General features: G+C 50.1%; 1 protein-coding gene across 5 annotated transcripts in view; it reads left to right on the top strand.

Annotated features, from left to right (window-relative positions):
* The window catches only part of EHMT1 (euchromatic histone lysine methyltransferase 1), a 118,692-nt gene continuing 95,400 nt past the window's right edge, over window positions 1-23,292 (top strand). For 2 of the 5 annotated variants that reach the window (XM_088177705.1, XM_014881003.2), the window contains exon 1: window positions 1-64. In XM_088177705.1, the coding sequence (XP_088033831.1) occupies window positions 44-64 (21 nt within the window). In that variant the 5' untranslated portion in view covers window positions 1-43. Of the gene's footprint in view, window positions 65-18,974; window positions 19,045-19,157; window positions 19,630-23,292 lie in introns of those variants that run through there. The other 3 variants (XM_088177704.1, XM_088177706.1, XM_014880998.2) reach the window with 3 other exon arrangements.

Here is a 23,292-nt window from a genome sequence, read left to right as displayed (position 1 = left end):
AGGAGCCGCCGGGGGGGCGGGGCTGCGCTCCGGGGCTCCGGCCATGGCCACAGTGGATGCCGAGGTGAGTGAGAGCGGCGGCGTCCATCTACCCGGGCGGGGGGAAGGAAGATGGGGGAGCGTGGAGTGGTATCGCCCAGGGCCAGGCGGGTTCTGTCGGAGGCCGGGAGGGGGGCCGTGCCCCCGCCGCCCCATGGTTCAGTCCAACTCCTCTGAGGGGAAGAATGTGGGAGCTGCTGCCATTGTGTGTAGGGGGGCCCGGGACTCTGTATAAGTTACACCCCTCCACGGTGAGTCAGTGGTATGTGCCATACAGATTCCGGGGCTCCCCCCAATGGGAGTGAGTGCGTGTGGCGGAGGCGGGAGGGGGGGAGCGGCGGGGCCGCCATCCATGTTCCGGGGCCGCCCCATGCGGCGGGGCGGCGCTGGCGCGGCTCCATCCAGAGTCCGGGGCCCGGCCGGGCGCGCCGGCGGCGGCGGCGGCGGGCGGGCCGGTGCTATGAGCCATGCAGGGTCCGGGGCGGCGGCGGGCGGGCGCCATGCAGGGTCCCGGGCCCGCGGGCGGGAGGAGCCCCACGGGGGAGCCGGGGCTGCGCGTCCCGGGGGAGCCCGGCTCGGGAGTTTGTGCTCCCGGCGCCGCCGCTCCGCTCCTCCGGGGACAGAACAGCAGTTCTGTGCCTCCCCGGGGCCGCGCCGACCCGTCTGGGCGCTCCACAGCGCGGCCCGGGCTGTCCTGCCTCACCGGGCATGTACAATCAGTCATGGAATGGTTTGGGTTGCAAAGGACCTGAAGATCCAGTCGCACCCCTGCCGTGGGCTGGGACACCTCCCGCTATCCCAGGCTGCTCCAAGCCCCGTCCAGCCTGGCATTGCAGGGATCCAGGGGCAGCCACAGCATCCCTGGGCCAGCCGGGCCAGCCCGGGGGTGGCGGTGCCCGCGGAGCCCCTGTGACCCGGGCGGGCTCGGGGGGACACGGGCGCCGGCCCCGCATCCCCGGAGAGCGGGCACTGTCCTGGGGTGACAGCAAGCGGGGCTGTGACCGTGCCCGGCCATACGGGGGCACACCGGGCTGCAGCACCGCTCCGGCTGTGCGGAGAACATGAACTTGTCACCACTGTGTGCCCTCAGGTGAGCTCTGGAGTGCAGCTGGGCTGGCTGCTGAGCACAAAGAGAGCCACGAGGAAATGACACAGGTGTGCATCGTACACGGGCTGTGACACAGGTGTGCACTGGTACAGAGACTGTCGTCCAGATGTGCATTGTACGTGGGCTGTGACACAGGTGTGCAGTCGTTCAGAGGATGTAATTCAGGTGTGCACTGTACTGTTGTACGGAGACTCATACAGGTGTGCATCGTACACAGGTTATAACACAGGTGTACGTTTGTACACAGACTGTAATACACTGTACTGTACACAGACTGATGCAGGTGTACAGTTGTACATGGGCTATAATACACGTGTATACGTGTGTACAGACTGTAATACAGGTGTACGTGTATGTACAGACTATAATGCAGGTGTACAGTTGTACATGGGCTATCATACAGGTGTATATGTGTGTACAGACTGTAATACAGGTGTGCATCATTCTCAGGCTGTCACACAGGTGTGCACTGTACACACACTGATCCAGGTGCACACTCCTGTGCAGACCAAGTGGAGCTGGGGCCGAGTGGCTGCCTGTGACCACAGCCACGTGTGGTCACTGATGTGGGCCCACCCAGGTGTGACAGGCTGGCTGCTGCCTTTCCCAGCTCTCTGTCTCTGCAGTACCTGCTGTGCTCTGGCCTGGAACATTTGCCCTGTATGGGGTGAAGTTTGTGGCACGGCCACACAGGTGGCATTGGAAGTGCTGCAGACAGCTTGGATTTATTACTCAGACAGGATTCCCATCATTGTTGCTGAGAGATTGTCCAAGACTTCCTTTCTGTTTTCTGTTCCATCACAACTGGCCTGACCCTGCTGCCTTTCCCTTGTGCTTTTGGAGAGGATGAATGTTAACTTTTCCCTGTGACAGAGGATTCAGCCTGAGTGCCTCTGTGACTCCATGGTCCAGTTTTGCTTCCAGGAGAATGGCACGGCTGTAACTGGGGCAGGAGTTGGCTCATAGCTCGTCAGCTCCTGATGCACAGGTCAGTCCTAACCCTGCAGACACACAGGTTTTATTTTGGGAAGCATCTCCCAGGAGCCCTGGCTGGGTCTGCCCTGTGAGCAGGGCATTAAGAACCACTGCTCTCAGTCAGGCCGAGTATCCCCAGATGTTGCTGTGGATTATGGGGAGGGAACAGTGACTCATTTGGAGTTTAATTCCTCCCCTCCCCCATGATCTGTCTGAGGCCAGATCTTGCTTTTACCCCTCTGGAGCCAGAGAGGAGGAAGTTGGTGTAAGTCAGGCTGGAATGTGGGGACTGGAGGAGATGCTCTTTGCTGGTGTGGGAGAGCAAGGAAAAACATCCCACATCCACGGTGTTCTGCCAAGTGCAAGATGGAATTGTTTCTCTTGGTTAGGAGAGGTGCAGAGGTGTGTTTTTGGAAGGAGATCATTGCTCCCAGCAGAGAGCTGGGAGGGAGTGGGCAGGCTGGGAAGGTGATGTCTGTGTGTCTGCAGGGAGTGCCCAACCACCTACAGACAACTCTGCTGGCATCACTGAACTCCAGACAAAACCTCCCAGTCTAGAACAGCTTCTTGCCAGATCTTAGTGCTGATGGGTGAGGGAGAATCTCTTTAAACACCAAGTTCTTGCTAAGCCCTGTGAACTTTAGTTGTTGTTCTGTTACCTGTCCCAGGTGATCTCTGTGTTGGAGAATGGCTGTGCTGCAGTCCTTAGGTGCAGTAATCACGAGGCTGCAGAAAAATCGAATTTTGCTGCTGGATTTCTTTAGTAGGTATCTTATATCCAGTCCAGTTTGGGCTTGTTATGCGCTTCAGACGTACTGCACTAAAGTTTAAACTTTAAGGAATTGAGTTTTGAGGAATTGAGCCTTGCTCAGCCATCATGTTTGATGGTGCATGTCCATCAGATTTGGTGCTGCTCCTCCAGTTTGCATTAGTTTGGTGAAGAGCTGCCCTTGTCTTTGTGTGTTTCCTAAAACGCTTGTTTGGTGCAAGTTTGAAGTTCCAGCCTGATGTTTTTCCTGGGGCTCTGGTAACCTGGGAAGGCTGGTGCAGGAGGCAAGGTGTGTGTGTGGCTTTGAGTGAAGTGGTTCCCTTCAGAAGTCACGCTGCATTTTTCACCATTTTTTTTCCCTTCTGTCTGTTCGGATCTGTAAAATCTCTCTTCTGGAGTGCAGCTTTGATCTCTAAAGGGATGAGCTGGCAGAGCAGGCAGAATTCCTGGCTGGGGCTGGATCTGGGATGGACTCAGCCCCCAGCAGCTCCCCACGCTGGGGCTGAGCAGTTCTCAGCTCAGCAGTGATGCTGAGGCTTCTCCCTGGCTTTGATCCCGGCTCTCATCCCCTCCAGCCGGTGCTGAGAGCTCATCTGAGCCCCCAGGCAGCTCAGTGACCTCCCCAGGGCATCAAGGGACAACATTTCCCTGGCTGTGCCTGGAGAGAGGCTCCTGCAGCAGGTGCTGAGTGCAGGGGGGCTCACAGGAGCTGTGCCTTGGAGCAGCAAGCAGAGAGGGAAGAGCTGCAGGTTCCCACTCGGTGTCTGGCAGGTGTCACACAATGCAGCTCTGCTTTCAGGCCTGCCCTCCCTCATTCCCTCCTGCCAGTCAGGAGAGGCCTCGATGGCTTTTCATTCACATCCCATTTCTATCACTTCTGTCAGGCAGAGTTTTAAACCCCACCAGCCCTGTGTCCTGCTGCTTCCCCAGGGATCCCCAGTGCTCTGAGGTGTGTCCACAGCACACTGAGCACAGACAGCACACCTGTGTTTCACTTGTGTTTCATTTCTCCTGGGGCACCAGGTACATTTTAACTGTGTCTTTGGACAGAAAAAGAAGGGTTTTCCCCGCCCCTCCCCTCTGATACTCATAAGGAGGTTTTAGAAGTTTTCTGAAGTAGGGAGATTACTTTGTTAACATGATTATAATTATACACAGCCCTGGTAAAGTCTTACCCCGTGTCAAATGGGTGCTAACTTTTACTTTTTCCATGAAAAAAAAAAAGAAAAGCCCACGTGTTGTGGGCTGACAAAGGCCCGTGGAGAGCTCATCCTTTTCTTCCATCTAGGGAAACTTTAAATAATAACAGAATGAGCAAATACGACTTGTGAAGCTTTAAGAAAGCCTTAGAAGTGCCCTTCAGCTGTGCTAAGCTGATGTGACTGAGCCAATGTGACTGAAGAGAGCATCTGAAGAGCATTTTGTCAGTCGAGGCAGAATCAAAGGCCTGAGTTAAACTTTAAATAAACTCTTCCAGTGTAATTATGCTGGCTGGAGAGAATGATTTTTCATTTCTTCTTGCTGAAACTGTAATAAAAATCTTTGCTGTGGATGCAGCTTTATTAGTTTAGAGGTGATCCCAGACCAAGGTGGCTTATTTTTTGCTTTTCAAAGCAGAGCTTTGGTCTCCATTTGAGAAGTTTTGCCCACTTAGTTCTCTGCCCATGAACACAAAGCAATTGCTCTCCCACTGCTGTGTCAGCAGAAGCCCTGGGAGAGATGCAATTACCAGCAAAAAGCCCAACAGCAACAAGGAGAAGCAGCTCCTCCATGGAGGGAGCCCGTTGGCATCTCTGGAGCTGGATCCCTTCCCTGGGAGCATCCCCGAGCTGGTGCTGCTGCCCTGGGGATCCAATTTCCCAATGTGCAGAGGGTGTTTGAATGATCAGGGGCTGATCTGCAATGCCAGTCTGAGGCCTTGCTCTTTATCAGCTTGCCTGGCCTTTTGTGCTCTGTCCCTTCCCCTCTCCACCCAGAAGCTCTTTTCCCCTCTTGCTTTTCCCTGGCCAAGTGCTGGTTTGGGTCACTGCATCCCAGAAAAGGAGGAGGTCAGAGGGGATTGTGTTTTGTGCAGGACTCTGAGAGGTTCAAGGAGTCTCTTTGGGTGCTTCAAGACACATTTTGCTGGAGAGTTCCCTCCTCCTGGCTGTTGTGGAAGCCAAAGGTCACCACGAAGCTCGCCCAGCTGTGTGTGGATCAGGGGAGCAGGGAGCAGTCCTGTGAGCCTGTGCTCCCTTGATGTGGGGCTGTGTGGGCAGGGCCATCCCACTGCTGATGGCTGGAGTCTGGTTGAAGTGGTAAAGTGAATCCAACAGGGAATGAAAAGTTTGGTGTGGCACTCCTGGCTCTGGGAAGTTCCTAAACCCAGAATAAACCATGTTTGTAAGAAAGCTTGGTGTTGTGGTATTGCTGTGTCTAAAATAGAAAATCTTTTCAAAGCTTTCCTGCTTTTAAGTAAAACTTTGTAGCATAGCAAAGTATCAAGCACATCCAGCACATCCTCTTTCCAGGTAGGAAATGTTGCTCCAAGAGGATTCCTGTTTCCTTAATGCCCAGCACATCCCCACCATTGTCTTGCCATTTGCTTCTCAGCCCGGGTTTCCATTTGGGGTGGTTCAGAGCTGCTGCCTGACTCATAGCACAGGTAAATCCTGATCCAGGTGAGCCCACCTGAGCTGTCTGTGTGTACCAGGGGCTGGCTTGGGGGTGGGGATGGGCTGTTCAATATTAAATCCATCCTTTTCAGTGCCTCCTTCTCTCAGGAGAGCTCTCGGAGGAAGTGTCAGTTCAGGACAGGGAGATGCTGAGTGGCAGAGCAGAAAATTCAGGTCCACTTCTGTTTGCATAAGGCTGATCATCCTGCAGAGCCAGCACATGGACAGGGAGGAAATTTGCAGGTGGTGCAGCTGAGGAGGAAGTAAATATGGAACAAGATAACCAGGCTGACATGAATAAACCCAAAATAAAGCCAGGTAAGTGACTTAGTGTTATAGGGAAATGTGAAATTTTGTGAACAAGGATAAAAAAAATGACAGCCATTATATATCTTTGGGTCAGCTGGGCCAGAACCTGCTCCAGAAGGTGCTGTGAGCTCAGGACAGCATTTTAGAGCAGCAGCAGAGATGGGGCAGCTGAGCTGAGTGGGAATCAGTGGTGCAGGTCCATCCCTGTCACCACAGGAGAGCCCTGGGGTGCTGCAGCAGCACTGCCTGCTCCTGCTGCCCGTGCTGCTGAAAAGAAGAGGAATGATTTGTTTATTGCTTCTGAGACCAGGCTGCTTCTGGGGGCAGCCAGGATGACCCTGATGGGCTGAGCCATCCCTAGAGAAGGGAGCAGGGCAGGGGCACCTCAGGGGAGAGGGAATGGCAGTCCAGGTGTCCGAGCTGTGCTGGGGCCTTGGTTATGGTAAAAGTTGTTCAGAGCACTGCTCCAGACTTTTCATTAATTTAGAACTGAAGTGCAGATGTGGACAGAAGGATTTGAGCTTGTTGTCTTGCAAAAGGGAGCCCTGATCTCCCCAGGCTCTTGGCCATGACCTGCAGGTGCATTTGAGTACAGCTCTGAGAGCAGTGAAATAAGTATTTCCCTCCTTCTTTTCATTTTTAAGCATCAGCTCCTGGTTTCTTGAGAATCTGAGCTACCTTCTTCCTCTCCAGTTGCACATTTCCAATCCTTGCAGTTTCAGAGGAAGTTTTAATAGGTAATTTCTCCCACAGGCTCAAAGCCAGAAGGCAAATTACCCCAATGCTTTATCCAACTTCAGTGGGAATTGGGGATGTTTCATACTGCTGACCCAGAGCATTCAGAAGCTCTGCTTCTCTCAAAAATCATAATATTGTTTCAAGAAGTGGGAAATTAAACATGCACATGGTAGAAGACTTAGAAAGGATTAATGGGTTTCAAAATTACATGCTTCATCCAGCTGCTGATTTGGGAATTGAAAGTATGCCTGTTGCAGAATTGGGAGGGAGGTACTGAAACGTGGTGTTCCTCTGCATCCAGTGAATGCAAATGTCCCAAATCTGTGATTCCAAAGCCTTGCCCAATCCCCAGACTGACTTCCAGGTTTGATGCTGGATTAGCTCAGCCCAGGTGGGAGCAGCTGGGTGGAAAAGCCCTCTGTATGTTTTATTTTGTCTTCCCTGCAGTTTAGTATGTCCTCTCTTGATTATTTCAGCTCCTGGGGTCATCCAAGGCACATTTTTGACTGAAGTTCATTCGCTGTGTGTGAGTTTTGCTTTAGGCACATGGAAGTGGCTCATGGAAGGTGCTGGAGGCTCCTTTTGGCTCCTGCCTTGTTAGGAGGATTTGGGATCTGGAGGGGCAGCACCTCCAGCCTGGAGGTCACTGGGACCTGCACTAAACAGGAAATGGGTGTCGAAGACACTTGCATTTTTGGGACCTGAGAAATTATCTTACTGTTTTGGTGCATTTCTTATGTCCACTGGGATTGGTAGCAAATTTACAGCCTGTCAAGTGTGGTTTTGGAGGTGTAAAGAAGAGAATATTTGGGAGATGAAAGCACTAACAATGGGCTGGGAGCTGGTTTGTGTGGTTCCACCTAGGATCCTGCCAGTTTGCACATAAACCTCCAGATTATGAGAATCTAAAACATGAGTCTGAATATTTTATTAATTGAAGAGTATTATTAATATTTGATGGCTTAAATAAACACCCAGAAGGCTCTGCAAAAAGTACCACTGCTGAACTGGTAACCAAGACATGAGGTGCTTTTAATTGCAAACGTGTCTGTAATGGCTTTTATCAGCTCTGTGTTTTAAATGTTAAGGATCTGTGAATCCCATACATTAGAAATCCTTTTGTTCTTTGGATTAGAAAGGGTGTTCTTTAGTTTTGCTAGGCTGGATTCAGATTGGTGCTTTAATGCCTTCTTAATATGCATGGGTGATTGTTTGTAAGGTGTCCTGTCGGGCCTGGAGGTGACATCTGAAATATTTAATTGTTTTTGCCACACTTTGAGGACAAACAAGGACTATTCCTTTAAAGATGGCCCTCGGGTGAGCTGGAATATTTCCTCTTGCTGTAGTGCCGGCTCCTGTAGCTCCAGGAGCATGTGTGGAGAGGTGAGGTGAAGATCCTGGCTGTCCTTTAATCGACATCCCCCTGCAGCAGGGAGGTGCCACCAGCGAGCAGACAAACTGCAGCTCTGTCTGCTTTGAATTTGGGAATCCACAGCGCCAGGAGCCAGCACAGCCTCTGGCGTGCAGCGTTGGGAAAGGCCAGCGAGGGGGGATCATATTCTGTCTTTTATTTCCACTCTGGTTTCTAGGAGCTGCAAGTTGTATTTCTCATGGCTTTTTTCAAGATTTTTTTCAAGGTTTCTGCCACACACAGTGAACTCCATGCCTATCTTGCACTTCTTCTGGGGTTTTTTTTTGTGAGTTTTGTTGTTTCCTTCCCTGTAGAACGTGCCCTTTGTGCTGGTGATGTGGTTATGTTCTCGTGTTTCTAGGAGTTTGCCTTTGATAAGAGCACATTGGTATTAATCATTTATGGCTTTTATTAAAACCTTATTGGTTTGATGTTTTCTCATCCTCCCAGACTGCCCTCATGGAGCTGCTTTATAGACATCATTTATCTCCTGCCCCTGTCTGACAGCAGCCCCAAATTTTCCCTCCTGCTGCAGATGCTGGTGCTTTGTGCAGGGAGGACGAGCACGTTGTGAGGCTGTGGCTGCTGGGACTGTGCCTCGTGGGTGGGCTGGAATTGGGGTTTGAGGCTGTGTCAGTGACATGGGACACACGGATTGTCCCCATCCCTATCCCCAGCCTTATTCCCATCCCTATTCCCATCCTTTTCCCATCCCTATTCTCAGCCTTATCCCCAGCCCTATCCCCATCCCTATCCCCAGCCCTATTCCCATTCCCATTCCCATCCCCATCCCTGTTCCCATCCCTATTGCCATCCCTATTCCCACCCTTTTCCCATCCCTATTCCCAGCCCTTTTCCCATCCCTATTCCCATTCCCATCCCCATCCCTATTCCCATCCCTATTGCCATCCCTATCCCCAGCCCTATTCCCATCCCTATCCCCAGCCCTATTCCCAGCCCTTTTCCCATCCCTATTCCCAGCCCTTTTCCCATCCCTATTCCCATCCCTATCCCCAGCCAGTGTGTGGCTCAGATCCTGACCCGGTGTGATCCCAGGGCTGTGCAGGAGCAGGAGAAGGGATGAGGAATGAGGCTGATGTGTCAGGGCTGGGCCTTGGCCAGTGCTGGGAAGTTTCAGCAGCCAACTGGCCTTTCGTCACCGGGCCTTTGTTCCCAGCCACGCTTCCCATGAAAGGCAGGAACCAGGAGCGGCAGCTGCTGCATTGGCTGCAGGAACCTCCTCCCCACGCTGCACAGCCCTGCAGGGATGAGCCCCAGGGCTGCATTGCTGCCGGAGCCCCGGGCTGGCTCCTGTGACAGGGAGGAGAGGCAGCTGGGAGCGGGGATTCCCACTGTCTGCTTCGGGATCAGCCTCTGTACCCTGTGCGCCTCTGGAGCATGGGCAAACCCTAAGGAAATGGCTTGGATGTTCCCAGAACAGGGAGGTTTGGTCCGGTCCCTCCTGTCGTGACCCAGCAGCTCGAGGCTGGCGTGGGCAGAGCTGCAGAATTTGCAGACGTGGCCAGAGAGCTGCGGGAGGAGGCCCCGTGTCTGTGTGTATTTATACACTGGATGCCCAGGATAGCCGAAATTCTTCTTGAAATGACCAAAACTCCACAAGTGGAAGTTGGCGTGGGGCTGCCAAGAGTAACTCCTGATGCAACAGTGTCTGCTGTGAAGAGAGATGTAAATGTTTCCTGCGTGTGCCCCGGTGACTCAGAGCCCTCCCTGCCCCGTGGTGATGCTGATGCGGTTGCTGATCCCTGCCAAAGCAAGCAGTCCACACAAGGAGATTAGACAGCAGTCCCTGCTCCCCTGCTGGGTGCTCGTTAACATTTCCTTGCTGATGTATTATTAATTAAGCTAATTTTTATTGCCCTGTAAGTGTAGAGGGTGCTTTGCAAGCACAGAGTTTGTGTCCCAGGGTTCCTGAAGCATGGTCCCATGTGCGAAATGAGGCTGGGACTGTGTGGTTGAGTGTTGAGAAAAGGTAAATCTAGGGGTTTGGCTTTCTTTTTTCTCTCTTAGCAGCTGCCTGGCTTCATGTCTGGGGCTGGTGAGTGTGGTCTGTCAGAGCAGAGGGCTGAGGAAATGCTGTCTGTGCAGAATTAGGGCAGACAGACAACAGGACTTAAGTGCAAGCAGAGTTTGCAGCATTGACCCTTCGTAAGACAGAAGATTACCCAGACTGGAATATTATATTAAAAAGAGTTTTGGGACCTGATCCAAACGTACAGAAGTCAGGGAGGGATTTGCCATCAACTGCAGTGAGAGCAGCCTCCCTGCAGTGTGCCCAGGCAATGGGGCAGCAGCAGCTTAGACAAAAGAAGTTAAAGAAGTGTCCAGGCAAGGCTGGTTGAGGTTTTGCTGCCTGTGGTGCTTTTCCCAGCTGTAAAACAGAGGTAATATTTTCCCAAAATTCAAAGGCCTGACTTGGTGTTGGAAGCCTTTAACTGGAATTGTTCAAGAACTGCTGAATGTTAATTTAAAAACGTACAGATTATCTTCATTAGGTAAGAGATGGTGAGTTACATAATGGTCACTATTTGATATGCTCTGGTTTTTGGCTTTATTTCTTGACATCGTGGCCAGGCCTGATGAAGGGAATAGTCTAGAAGCACTTTGTAAAGTATGAACTATTTGTGATCAAAGACAGAGTGACTCTGAATGTCCAGCTCCTCTTCTGTGGACTTGTGATAGCAGCCTTGGATTCACCTTGAAAATGAGACCTGTGATCTTTCATATGTTCTTATTTCATTCTTAAATTAGGCTAATGCATCCTGTTCCAGCCGATGCAATTATTAACAAACCTGGGCAATTATGGCATCTATTGTACAGACATTCTGTGCTCCTTGCTAGGAAAAATACACTTTTAATAAACAAATCCACTTTGACAACCTGTCAAGGACTTTTCTAAAGTGAAATGGAAAGAGTCACCTCAGTGACCTTTCCTTTTTGTTCTGTTGTGTTTGGGTTTTTACATGGTCTTGCAAGAGCACAGCAGTTGCAGCTGGAGGTTCAGGCCTGGTTTCACAGGGCAGGGGGGGATCACAAGGGCTGGATCCCCCCACCAGCATCCCCTGCCCTGCTGTGTCACAGTGCAGGATCCTCCCAGCCACAGGCTGCAGCAGAGAAAAACTCTGCTCTCTTGGTTGGTTCCGTTGTTTTACTTTTTAATTTTTTTTTTGAATGAGAAAAAGCCCTGAATGTTTTGGCACAAATTCTCAATGCTTTCTTTTATACTGCATGTGACAAACCTGTGTGGTTGCTCGGCCTGGGTAGGATCCACTCCATTGTGGGCTGCCACCAGGAGTTCAAGGCAGATCTTAAATCCTACTTAAACCTCCCTCTCCAGCAGATGGGCTTTGTTTGGCTCTGGCCACAGGAGTGGGAAGGAGTGTGTTATATTCAGTACTAGAAGTTAAATTGCACGGAAGGAAAATCAGCCAGGATTGTTTTCTCACTGCATTATCAGAGCTGTGTGAAGGTTTGGCCAATGGAGGGTTGTGCTAACTGGAAATATCCCTGTGTGTCACATCACCCAGGGAGGAAAGGCAGGAGGAAAGAGAGGGTTTCCTGCCTCTGCCAGGCATTCCCTGCTCCCTGGGTGTCTCAACAGATTGTTCTTCCCTTACTGCCTGGGGACTGAGAGATACAGGCCAGGAATTCCCAGGAAAATGGGTAACTACAGAATCACTGGATCAGTCAGGCTGGAAGGACCACAGTGGCTCCTCAGGCCCATTCCTTTCTGTGGGAATACTTGAATCCAAGTGATTGTTAATCTCCATGTGAATTGAGCAGTGAGTTTTCCCAAGTTGAGTTTCAGAGCTAATCCCCTGTAACCACTGCCATTATCTGGGTGCTGTGTCTCCTCCCCTGAGCTCTCCAGCTGTGCTGTGGCACTGGGCACATCTGTCCCTCCCCACAGGAGGCTGGGCTGGGCAGCTTCTGGGAGGAGCAGTTAACATCTCTATCATTTCTAGTGCATCCTCTGAGCTGCTGATGTGACAGCAGCAGCTTCTCCAGGGGTATGGTGCCCCAAATCAGATTAAAACCCCTTTCCTTGTCCTGACAGCCCCCAGGGGTGTGATGAGGGATCTGCCTGAGCATGGGTTGTTTATATGAACACAATTCCATGGGGGAATAGCCCATGGTCCAGGGCAAAGCAGGAGAAAGAGGAGCAGGGCTGTGCTGCTGAGGCCTCTGCTCTGGAATGACCCAAAAAGGCCAGACAGGTGGGTTTGGGACCTGCACACATTAATGCATCAGAGCAAGAATTACTAATTATTACAGTAGTACTATTGCAGAGCGTTCAGCAGTGCAGGGAGAGCTGTTTGTGGTGCCACAGTGGCACAGACACTGGGGGCAGGCTGCAGGTCCAGGCCCTGGCTGTGTGGGCAGGTGTGAGCCATGCCTCCATCCAGGAATGCTGCCTCGGAACGCTGTGGGGGTGTCTTGGATGCCTTGAACGTGGCTGCAGTTTTTGCTGGCAAAATTAGCTTTCCTGAGTGAAATGAGCTGCTTCCATGGCATAAAGATCATTTTGGATGGGCTCCTGGGCTCCTCCCAGCCCTGCTCAGCAGAGCAGGAAGAAGCAGATGTGACGTGTTTTCCTCTCAGTTACAGGTTTTTATCCATTGGATTTGTAATTGACAGGATGATCATGGCAGTTCCTTTGCATGTTGAAAGCAACGACTGCTAATGAAGGTTGTGTTTGTATAATGTTGATACCCAGATTGAAGCTCTTTGTGGAAAGACTTTTGGGGCACAGCCATGTTGGTATCAGCACATGCAGGCAGGAGAGCATTTCTGTTGGTCTGACTTTGACCTGTTCCAACATAACAGTTATGTATAAAGGTGCCTTTTATCAGGGATGGCTAAAAAGATGCCAAAATTGTGGATGGACCAATCTTCAGGTGCTTGGATTAATTTACTTCTTTTTTTACATTATACAGTCCCAGCATTTGTCATTCTGTCTCTTTGAATCCTTGTATTTTTTCTGTGGTTTTTATTTTAATGGGTCAAATGAGGAAGAAGCTATTTTGGAATTGAGAAGCTGGGCTGGAGGTGCCAGTTGAGGTGAGGCTGGAGCACATCCCAGTGCTCTGCTCTGCATGCCATGGGAAAAGTGCATTTCTGAGCAGAGCACAGAGGGGACAGAGATTCTCCAGAGCTGTGAGCAGGCACCAGGAGGCACCTGAGCATTGATACTGGGCTGGTTTGGAAGGTCACAGGCACAGCCATGGAGATCAGGGATGGATGAAGTTGCAGCAAACCCTTCAGCTTTCCTCACTGTGGAGTGTCACTGAGCACTCACAGCCTTGGCTGGCTGTTCCCAGGGCCAGGCAGATTCTGGTGCTGGGATTCTCAGCAGCTCATGGGATTTCTGCACCTCTGAATTTTAATCCAGAGGGGCATAAATATTATTCATCCTCTTTCTGCTTGGTCTGTAACGTGTGCAGGTGGTCACAAGGAGGTGACCCCAGCTCTGAGCCAGGCTTTGAGCCTCACTTCCCTGGAGCTGGTCATGCCTTTGCTCATTTTCATAATCCACTCTGAGGATTTTTGTGTCTTCATCAGCTTCACTGATGAAGGATTTGCTTAAGCTTTGAAAAAAAATTTTTTTTTTGCTTTTATATTTCAAGCCAGACACCTCCAGGACTTCTCCTATGCTGCTGCTTAGTTTGTCTGGGTGCTTTGTATTCCCATGTAGCAAATGTGGCTCCTGCAAGGGGCTCCCTTTCCTCTCAGAGCCTTCTGGAAGCTGTTGGCAGAGCCAGGGTTAAAGCCACAGGTGCAGGTGACAGGAAGACCAGGCACAGAGGGACAGTTTTTGCTACATGACAAAGGTTGCCTTTAAACTGTGTTTTTGGTCATGAGCTACAAATCCTTGTGACCAGTGTAGTGCAAACGAATCCGAGTGTGTGTGCAGGATCTTCTGAGCTCTTCCAAAGTTCTCCAGGGTCAGGACTGTGCTGCAGACAGCCTGATGCAGCAAACTTCACCCTCCACGGATGGATTTTGACAGGGGCTGCCATCACACAGCAGCCTGGTGTTTGCTGTCTGTCCTTCCCCAGTCCAGGGGTGACAGTTCCAGTCAGGACACTCTCCACACATCTTGGGTACAGTGTCCCAGAGGGAATCCCTGAATCAGTCTGCTTTGAGGATTATTTCCTAAAGCATCCACACTCCTTAGAGCAAGGGCCACTCTGCTAAGCCCTGCAAGGTGCAGTGGGATCCCATTGTCTGCCCAGCTCACTGGACTTCTGTAATGTCACCTAATTTGGGATTTGTCCAGAGGAAGGAATTCTGACCACATCTCCTGCTGCAAGGACAACCTGCTGGACGTGCAGGCAGGGATTTACTGTGCCTTTACAGAGAAATATGTCCCTGGTTCCTACCTCTGTGCACCAAAGTCAGCTGTGAATGGCATCCTCGAGCTGGGCATGAAAGGATGGATCATGGAGAGGAGCAGTGCTCTGCTCAGTCATGGGGCTCCTGATAAGAAGTAGACAGGGCTGAGCTGCTGGAATTTCTTACTGGGATGATCTACTTGCTAAATTATCCCTCTGCCCAGCAGAGGATGGGAGATGGCAGTTTCCTGCTCTAAGGGAGGTCTCCTGGTCCCATTTTAACGTTGTTGCTATCTCCTTGATCACATCCTCGGTGGGACTGTGGAGTCCTTTTGTTCTCTGCTCTACTTTCCAGCATTTTTGTTGCTCTAGCAACACTTCCAGCCCCAAAGCAGCGGGATCCTGGTGCTAACACAATGCTGCATTTGAAAGAAGGAAGCAGAGCACGACAGGTGATCTCCAGCTTTTGTATGGAATGGCCCTGCCTTGAGATGGCAGGATGAATGGCAGGTTGTGATATCTTATTGTCTTGCAACTGGCATTGCTTTTGTCATAAAAGGTGAGAAGTAGTCTTGTGTTACTGCCACAGCTGTGCTTTGTAAAGTTGCTGTATTATTTTCCTTGTGTGGAGTAGGGCAGCACTGGTTTTAGTGGGGCTGTGGGAGCCAGGCCCGTGGCAGGCAGCTCCTTTCTGGGCAAATAAATAATTTTGTTTTCCATGCTCAGCAACTCCAGCAGCTTTGCAGGCTCCTCCCCAGAGCTCTGCTGCACTGGATTGTCCTTCCAGCACTGACCTGCTGCTCATCTGCACATCAGGAAGGGAGAGGAAAAGGGTCCATATTTTATATCAGAAAACTGCAGGGATTGTGTGAAAATCTTTCTGCAAAACTCAGGAGCCACTGGTGCTCTGCACTGCGGTTTGTGGGATCCTGTCAGTGCTTTGGCATTTTGTAGCTTCTCTATAAATGGTGAGAGTGATACAGGAAGATGCATTTAACACCTTTTTTTTTTTTTTTTCTGCTGAGTGCTCTCCCATGCTTTGCCACAGTGCTGCAGACAAGGCTGGCAGTGTAAAAGCCACCTGTAGGTGCTCTGTGGGTAAGAAGAGAAGAAATCCTGCTGAGATTTTGGGCACAGCTTCCCACAGCTTCCTGCTGGAAGGACCTGAGTGCATCGTGTGTAGATGGAAGTAAAAACCTCAGTAGGCTCCTCAAGAAGTCTGTCCCAAATGCCAAGTACAGTTGAAATAATCCATTATCTGCTGCCTTTCATCCAACCTTCCCTCCCAGACCACTGAAAAGTGTTGAAAACTGAGGGTATTTAGATTGTATCCTCAGATACCTGAATTTTGTGGCAAATGGAGTATGAAGAGTGAGTACCAGCTATGGGATTGATCTTTTTATTTAGATATTAGGCTCAAAATCTTGTTTTTTCAAGCTGGTATGATTGCAGATATTCAGTCTGCAAGATTTGGTCATCATTATACAAACACTTCCCTTTCTGGAACCAATGGTAGGATATTCCCAAGTCATTCCTTTTCCTCTCTTGGGTACTTTGCACTTTTTGGGCCCCTGGCAGCCAGCCTAGATGGGGTCACTGTGGTGTGGTGGTGGAGCTGCCCCAAACCTGATGAATCTGAGACACTTCTGCAGCACTGACAGCTTCACAGTCTCCATGGGGCTTGGATTTACAGTGCTTGGGCAGCTTTTGGGTGCCTTGGTTACATCCTGTGCCCCTGGTGAACTCGTGGTGTGGAGGACACAGCTGCAGGCCACCACCCTCCTCCAGCAGCACCAGCAGGATTACTGAAGTGTTGTGGGTTTTTTTTGGTCCTTTTGGGCTGTTTGCATGACTTGTGCAAGAACCCATGGACAAACAGGGAAGTTTCTAGAGTCTTCAGAACTAGGTGGAAGGTTGTGGTTGCCCTTGCAGTGCTAGATAGATAGATAGATAAATAATAGATAAATAGATAGATGTTGCCATTACACTGGGCTGGCATTCTAGCTGTGTTCTCAATCTTCTACAAATTAAATAGGCAATTTTTATCTCTTTTCATATAAATGAGTCTATAAAGGGAGTCTGCACTGAGAGCATACAATGCCTCCATGAGTTTTCAGCTGGTTTTCTTTGTTGCACTTTGGCACTGCTGGGTTTAAAGTGTCACCTCTGGGTCACACTGAAATGCTCAAGAGGAGCCTTTGGCTCATGTGCTCGTATCATGTTTAGGCCATGAAAAAGCAAGGAAGTGCATTTCCTGGGATGAAATGATTAATTGTACACCCAGGCTACAGAGGTCACAGCAGGGGGATAAGAGAGGTGCCATTAATTTGCTGTCTTGGTGGTGTTAAACACATTTTTGTTGGGGTTTGAGGCTCCTGGTGAGCAGCAAGGTGTGTCCCAGGATTGGGGAATGTTTTGGGAAACAGGCAGGCTGCCCTGCTCTGCTTTTTCCCTACAAGTCATTGTTCGAAGGAGAAAGGTTTTGCTTCCTCCTCTCCTTCTCATCCTCATCATCCAGCTGCCACTCATGCTGCTCCTGAGAGATGAGGAGTGTCAGGGGTGGATTTCAGCACATCACCTTCTATCTCCTGTGCTGTAAATTAGTGATAGCCACCACACTGTTCTGCAGGAATCCCCCTGACCTGGCTGCTCTTCCAGCCAGTTTGAAGGCTGGGTGGGTTTTTAAATGATGATATTTTAAAATTTGAGAACAGCTTTGATTTATTGACCTGCTGCCTCCACAAATCGAGCTGTCTGGGCTGGCATCTGCAGATAAGAGACTGTCGAGTAATTGCTTATTATTGACTGATTGCCAGCTTGGGCCGTTTGCTTGCAGAAGAATCAATAGTAGTCAATCTTCAAAGTCTAAACTCTCAGGGAGTATGACTGGTTTCCAAATGAGGAGTGACAGGTCAGGATAACTCCATAGCTGCTGTCCCACCTTCATGTGTGGGTGTGATCCTGCCCTGGAGGAGGAAGCACCAGACATGATCTTCCTCCATTCAGGCTTTTTCACATCTGCCTTCTCCAAAGTCTGGGGTTTTCTTTGCAGGGGTTTTCAGGGTCGGATCCCACCTGGCTCCAGAGCTTCCCTGGAGGAGCTGGGGCAGGCTCAGCAGCCCCTGGGCTCCGTGGGAGGCGAGGGCAGGATGAAGTGCAGCCATCAGTCGTTAAGTCCCCCAAGGATGGAGCAGGGAGGGGTGGCTCAACAGCCTGTGCTCTGACACATCCAAACCAACCAGTTTGGATGCTTTATGAATAAAACAAAGCCTCTATTTTAATGCATGCTAACAGAGATTCCCTTTCTGGGGGTGATTCTGTTTAGGTGGCGACAGAGCAAAATATCCAGTGTCACCACAGGTTTTATCATTTCTGGCGGGGACGGTCGCTATGGTGAACGTGCATTGTCAGACGCAGCCAGAGCCCTTCTTTAACACTCTCCTGACATCCTGCCTTTCTGGGGATTCACTTGTAGGGCTTAAAACCCCCTTCGTGGCATCAAAGACACTCAAGACTTTTTGAAAAATAAATCCATGTTGAGGTGGTTGTGATGGCTGGGGTGAAGCCTGGTGCTGGATCTGGGAAGTGATCTCAGTCAGACCTTGGGCTGCAGCCCCCTCTGGGTTTTTTCTCCCTGGATTCAGGGCTTGCAGTCTGGTCTCTGTGTGTCCTAGACTCAAGCTGGGTTTAAAACTTGAAATAAGAGCCTTTGGGGGGAGGGGGAGGCTTGGATCTCTTTCAGCTACAAAGAGCAATTAAGCAACAGGACATAAAATAGATAAATGGGAAGGGGAAGGGCAGAACCCTGGAATATGAGAAGATGAAAATGGAAGAAACTATTTCTGCAGTGTATTTGTCCTTTATTTTGGAGCTTTATTTTCACCAGGAAGGCTTTGAATTGAGGTACATCATTTGAGGTGAGGGAGAAATATCTCAAACAGAGCAGTTTAATCTACAGTGGTCTAGGAGAGAATGGACAAGATTACTTGAACAGCCTTCTTTAGATACTGGATTTGTTGTCTACCAGCAAATCCTCATTTGCATGGGTCCTTAATCTGTGGAGTTAAATGTGTCTCAGGATCTGTTACCAACTGTGATGCAGAGTTGAGAACTAGATTTTTAAAACTGTTCCTTTTTATTTGAATGTTTCCCCTCCCCCTCCCCGCACCCCAAATTATCTTCCTGATTTTTTCTGAAAAGCAAAGATGAGCCAACAAGTGATGCAAAAGGAAAAAGGTGCCAGCGAGAAGAAGCTGTTTTGACCCCAGATTCAGTGGATGAACTGTCCACCAGGCTGTAGAGAAAAGCCAAGGTCAGACATTTCAAACGAGTGTCGCAGGGAAGCCACCGCCCCCCTCCTTCCTGAAAGGGGCCATGAACCTGAAAATCTTTCAACCTCCTTGGAGCTGGAGGCTTGGGCACGGATCCTTTGTGGAGCCCTGGGAAGGGTTTAGCCCTTGGTTTGGGGGCTGCTCGCTCTGCCTGGAGCCCTGAAATGGCATTTCCTCATGTGTGCAGCAGCCCTCACTCATGAAATGGATGCAAGTGCTGAAAAAGCTCCCGCGTGAGCATGCTCACTGGAAGATTAATCCTTTAGAGGGAGTTGGAGAGTTAAGCTACTGTAATTTCTCTGCAGTTGGCTGCAGTAAACAACTGCTCTAAAGACACGAGGAAAAAAATTGACGGAGGTATATGGCATTAATGTACATATCTTTTTGTGTTTCTCCTTTCAGGTTGAGGGTTTGAGAAAGGATTTTTCTCTAAGAGCCGGGGAAGAGGGAGCTGTGTAATGATTTTATGGGTGACCTTCATGTTGTGGTTTCTTTTTTTCCTCCAGGCCAAAGTAATCCTATTTCCGTACAAGGCCATACTGAGGCTCGGGCTGACTTTGTAGAGCTGGGGTAGAGCACCAGGGTGGCTTCGTGTTGAGTTTTAAAGGATGAGAGGAGGTGAGGCCTTGCTGCTCGTTGAGCTGTGTTGGCAGAAGGGAGCTGCAAACACCTCGTCCTGTTTAGTTATGAGCAGAACCCAGTGGGACTCGATCTCTCATGCTTCTGTTGGGAAGAAAATGTGTGACAGGATTAGCTTTGCCTACAGAAGAATAGTCTTTTGCTTTTGATTATTACTATTATTTTGCTCCCCCTCTTCCCCATGCCTGAGGAGCTGCAATCCCGTGTCAGATGGGGGAAGGAAAACAATCCTTCAGCTATTTTGGCTTTGCTTTGAAGGCTGATGACTCTCTGCGTGTTGAGGAGGGATGCCTTGGCAGCCAGGTAAGTGTTGCAGGCACAGGGATGTGTCCAGGTGAAACTGAGCCCCTTCCTCCCCAATCCCTGCTCTGTGGGGACATCCCAGAGAAAGGGAAACCTCGGATGGTTCCTAATGAGCCAAGAGTGTTTTCCCTACTCTCCTCCAGAAGCGTGGGTGAAGGAGGGTGTGATTTACCATCCCTGGTGCTTTGTATCAGCTTCCTCTGAGCGCAGCACAAGCCATGGAGGGCCAACCTGGGGCTCCCAGGATGTCAAGCAGCAATGCCTGGGTGCCTTGGTTTTTGTCAGGCTGCTCGAGCTGGGGGAGGCAGCACTCCCTGACCACGGCTTGTGTCTTTACCTCTTACAAACATCCCTGGAATCCTTGGGGATGGTGAGGAAATGGAGGTGATCTGTCAGCAAAACTTGCCTGGCGTGGGGGGCGGGGAAAGGCATTGTTCTGTTCTGTACCTGCCTGGAATGAACGGGGGCTGGAGGGGCTGGAGGTGACCCCTGGGCATCCCCCTGCACTGAGGGAGGGCACACCCTTCCTCCTGGAGGAGGGAATAATCACAACTGCAAATCCCGGTGTTGCCTGGCTCTGGGAGCGCTCCTGGTGTTGCCCAGTGTGAAATTTATGTTCAACGGCTTTTGTCAGAAAATGGCTTCATGTTTCCTTGGAGTGGTGTGAAGAAGGGAATAATAATTCAATAATTTAGCAAATGTCAGTGGCTCCCACTAGGTTGGTCCTGAGGTTGCTGTCAGCTTCCATGTGATACCCAGGTGGATTCTAACACTGCTGGATGAGTTCAGAAGGGCAATTGTATTTCAGACTCGGCTGAGCTCGAGATGCTGCGGATTTGAAGAAAATTTTGCCACCCCAACGTTGAGGTTTTTTTGCTTAGTCCCTCCTTTTCCCCTCCTTTCCAGAAGCTCTGGCTAGCACAGACTGTCTGTTCTGTGGATGGTTTTAGGGAACATTGGTGGCTGTGTGCGTAGGGGGAATAATTAGCTACCAAATGCAAATAGATTGTTTCTTGCTGTTTCAAAATCATTGTAATTTCTATTGATGATGGGTTAATTATAACTTCATTTTGATGGGCGTGAGGGAAATGATAGAGATATGGCAATATAAATCTATATAGGGAAGGATGTTGTTGTCAGAATATTGTTTTGGAGATGATTGTGAGAACAAAGACTTGTGTCGTGGAGGACCATGGTTGTGTCAGGATTTGGTGGTGCTGCTTTTTTCTCAGTAGTGGATGAGTGTTTTCTCTTTCACATTTTTAACTGATGCCAGCAACGTATCTGTCACCATGACAAGGGGTTTTAGTTCAGAGAAAAATGATCAAATTCTATTAAAAAGCACATTTGGCAGAAGAACTGGGAAATAGTTTTTTGGAGAAGCGAAGTTGAAAGCAAGAAAATTAAAGGAAACCATAAAAATCTGTGATCAGAGTATAACAAAAATGCATCTTCAGGCTGAGGTGTGTAGGTGGAGGCTGCTTTACCAGTACAGCTCCTGAGGTCCTGTGACACCAGGACTGGTCCTTGGTCTGGAAGAAGGTGCTGGGCCCCAGTGCAGGTCATTGCTGTCCTTCCCTTTTCCAGAGGGTGACTTTAGGGAGCCTGGATCCATCATCTCATTCTTTATTTCACCCTTACTGGGAAGAGTAATCAGGTTCATGCCTGAAATGGTTTGGACCAGCTTCAAACTTTTTCCTCTCATCTCCAGTCCCAGAGTGGGGGAAAGGCTCAGCAAAGGAACAAAGATGACACTTTCCTTAGCACCATGGGTCTTGGCTCAAAGCCAGAGGATAAAGCCCTCCCCCTCTTCTTGTTTTAGAGTAAAATGGGGGAAATGAGCTATTTTCAGTGGCTGAGGAGAGTCCCAGCACAGAGCACCATGCTTCAGCCTGACCAAGCCTTTGGTGGCCTGGGGACTTGATGCCTCTGGATCAGAGCAGCTTTTGGAACAGCCTCATCCCACGGCTGCCTCCCTGCTGTGCAGGGCTGGCTCCTCTCTTCCAGGGAGACATTCAGCTCCTTTCCAGCAAGCCCTGGAACTGATAAGTCTGGAAGGAAAAAAGTAGCTACAAGCAAATCTAATTTTAGTTTGTGGGTTTGTTCTTGGGCTCTGCCAGAGGAGTTCTGCAGGTCCCTGCTGGGTGTTCCATGGAGTGGGCACCTCCCTGTCCTTGCAAACCCTGAGCACTCTGGTGTGGCTGAGCTGAGGGAGATTCTTCATCCCATGGAACTGTGTCCAGAGCCTGCTGCAGGGTGTGGGATGTGCAGGGCAGGGACTCCTGGGTTCTTTCTTTGAGATGGGTGACTTGGGCTTTGTAGGAGGATTCATTGCTTGAATTTGCACATTCCTGTCTTTAGATTTGTGTGGAAAATTCTGCCTGTGTGCCCAGTTTTGTCTCTTTCTTCACCAGCACCAGCACAGCTTTGTTCAGTGGAGGAACTGAAACCTGAATTTGGGACTTGCTCACCTTTTTGGTATCATATCAGCCCAGGACTGTATTCTAACCAGAAAGAACAAGATGGAACTGAATCCTACAGGTGTATCTAAAAAAACCTCATGCAAGCTTGGCAACCCCAGGGAGGAGAAAGTAACTGTGCTGGAAATACACGGCATGCAAGTCCCAGTCTTTAATAATCAAATGGTGACCACTTCAAAGCCTGCTGGCTTTGATTCTCTCCATTCTAACTGCTTCAGCCAACCTGTACTCAACGGGCAATGCCTTTCAGAGCAGACATTGTGACAGGAGCCTTGGAATTATTTGCTGTGGTGAGCCCTCCTCTCTGTGGTGACGCTGTGTGGAAGGATTTGCTGTCACACAGCATTTCTCCACCTTCAGAGGAGTTTTACTTCCTGCTGTCCTGCCTTCCTGGCCATTTTGAAATCCAACTTTAGCTTCCCTAACACCCTGGGTTCAGTCCTTGCTGCTGCATCCTTGTTTTGTGTCCTTTGGTAGTGCTGTCCCCCTGCCCAAACGCTGCTGGCTGAAGCAGGGAAGGGTCTTGGGGCATCCTGTGCTCCTTGGAGCAGATGGAACCCTGCATGGAGAGAGGACCTGAGGATTCCTGAAAGCACCAGCTGGCAAAGGGGACTCCTTACCCTCCTTTTCCTTGAGGATTAGTGAGTGACTTACAGACACAAGGGAAGGAGCTGTGATTTTTAACCCAGATGTGGAATTATGGAATTACTCCATTCCCACGGTGCATGGGCTTTAATGCATTGGCCAGCACAGAGGACAGTGAGGGCAGTGAGGGTGAGAGAAGCAGTGCAAGGGATACCTCATGCTAGGAAAAATATGGCTGGGGGAAGGGGAAGATGGAAGACAAATCCTGCTTTAAGGACCTGCAGGGGAGAGGTGGAGTTAAACAGCTGGGAGAGAGCAGAAACGGAGGAGACAGGGCTGTAGGGAGAGGTCTGGGATGGATGGATGATGGATGGATGGATGGATGGATGGATGGATGGATGGATGGATGGATGGGATTTGAAAGTGGTGGTGAAGTCATTTGGTGGCTCCTAAAACCACGACAAGTCAGAAAAAGGGAGAGGAAACAAACTGCAGGTGGTCCCTCAGGTGCTGTCTTGTCCGTGACCTGCTTGCTGCCACAGTGCTCTGCAGCTGGAGGAGAAGCAGAGGAAATGGCTGCTCCCTGTGGAAGCTCAGG

This window comes from Sturnus vulgaris, chromosome 22 (assembly GCF_052056855.1).
Source record: "Sturnus vulgaris isolate bStuVul1 chromosome 22, bStuVul1.hap1, whole genome shotgun sequence".
NCBI lineage: Eukaryota > Metazoa > Chordata > Aves > Passeriformes > Sturnidae > Sturnus > Sturnus vulgaris.
Note: the sequence above shows the minus strand (reverse complement) of the source record. Positions and strands in the feature narration are given on the sequence as shown.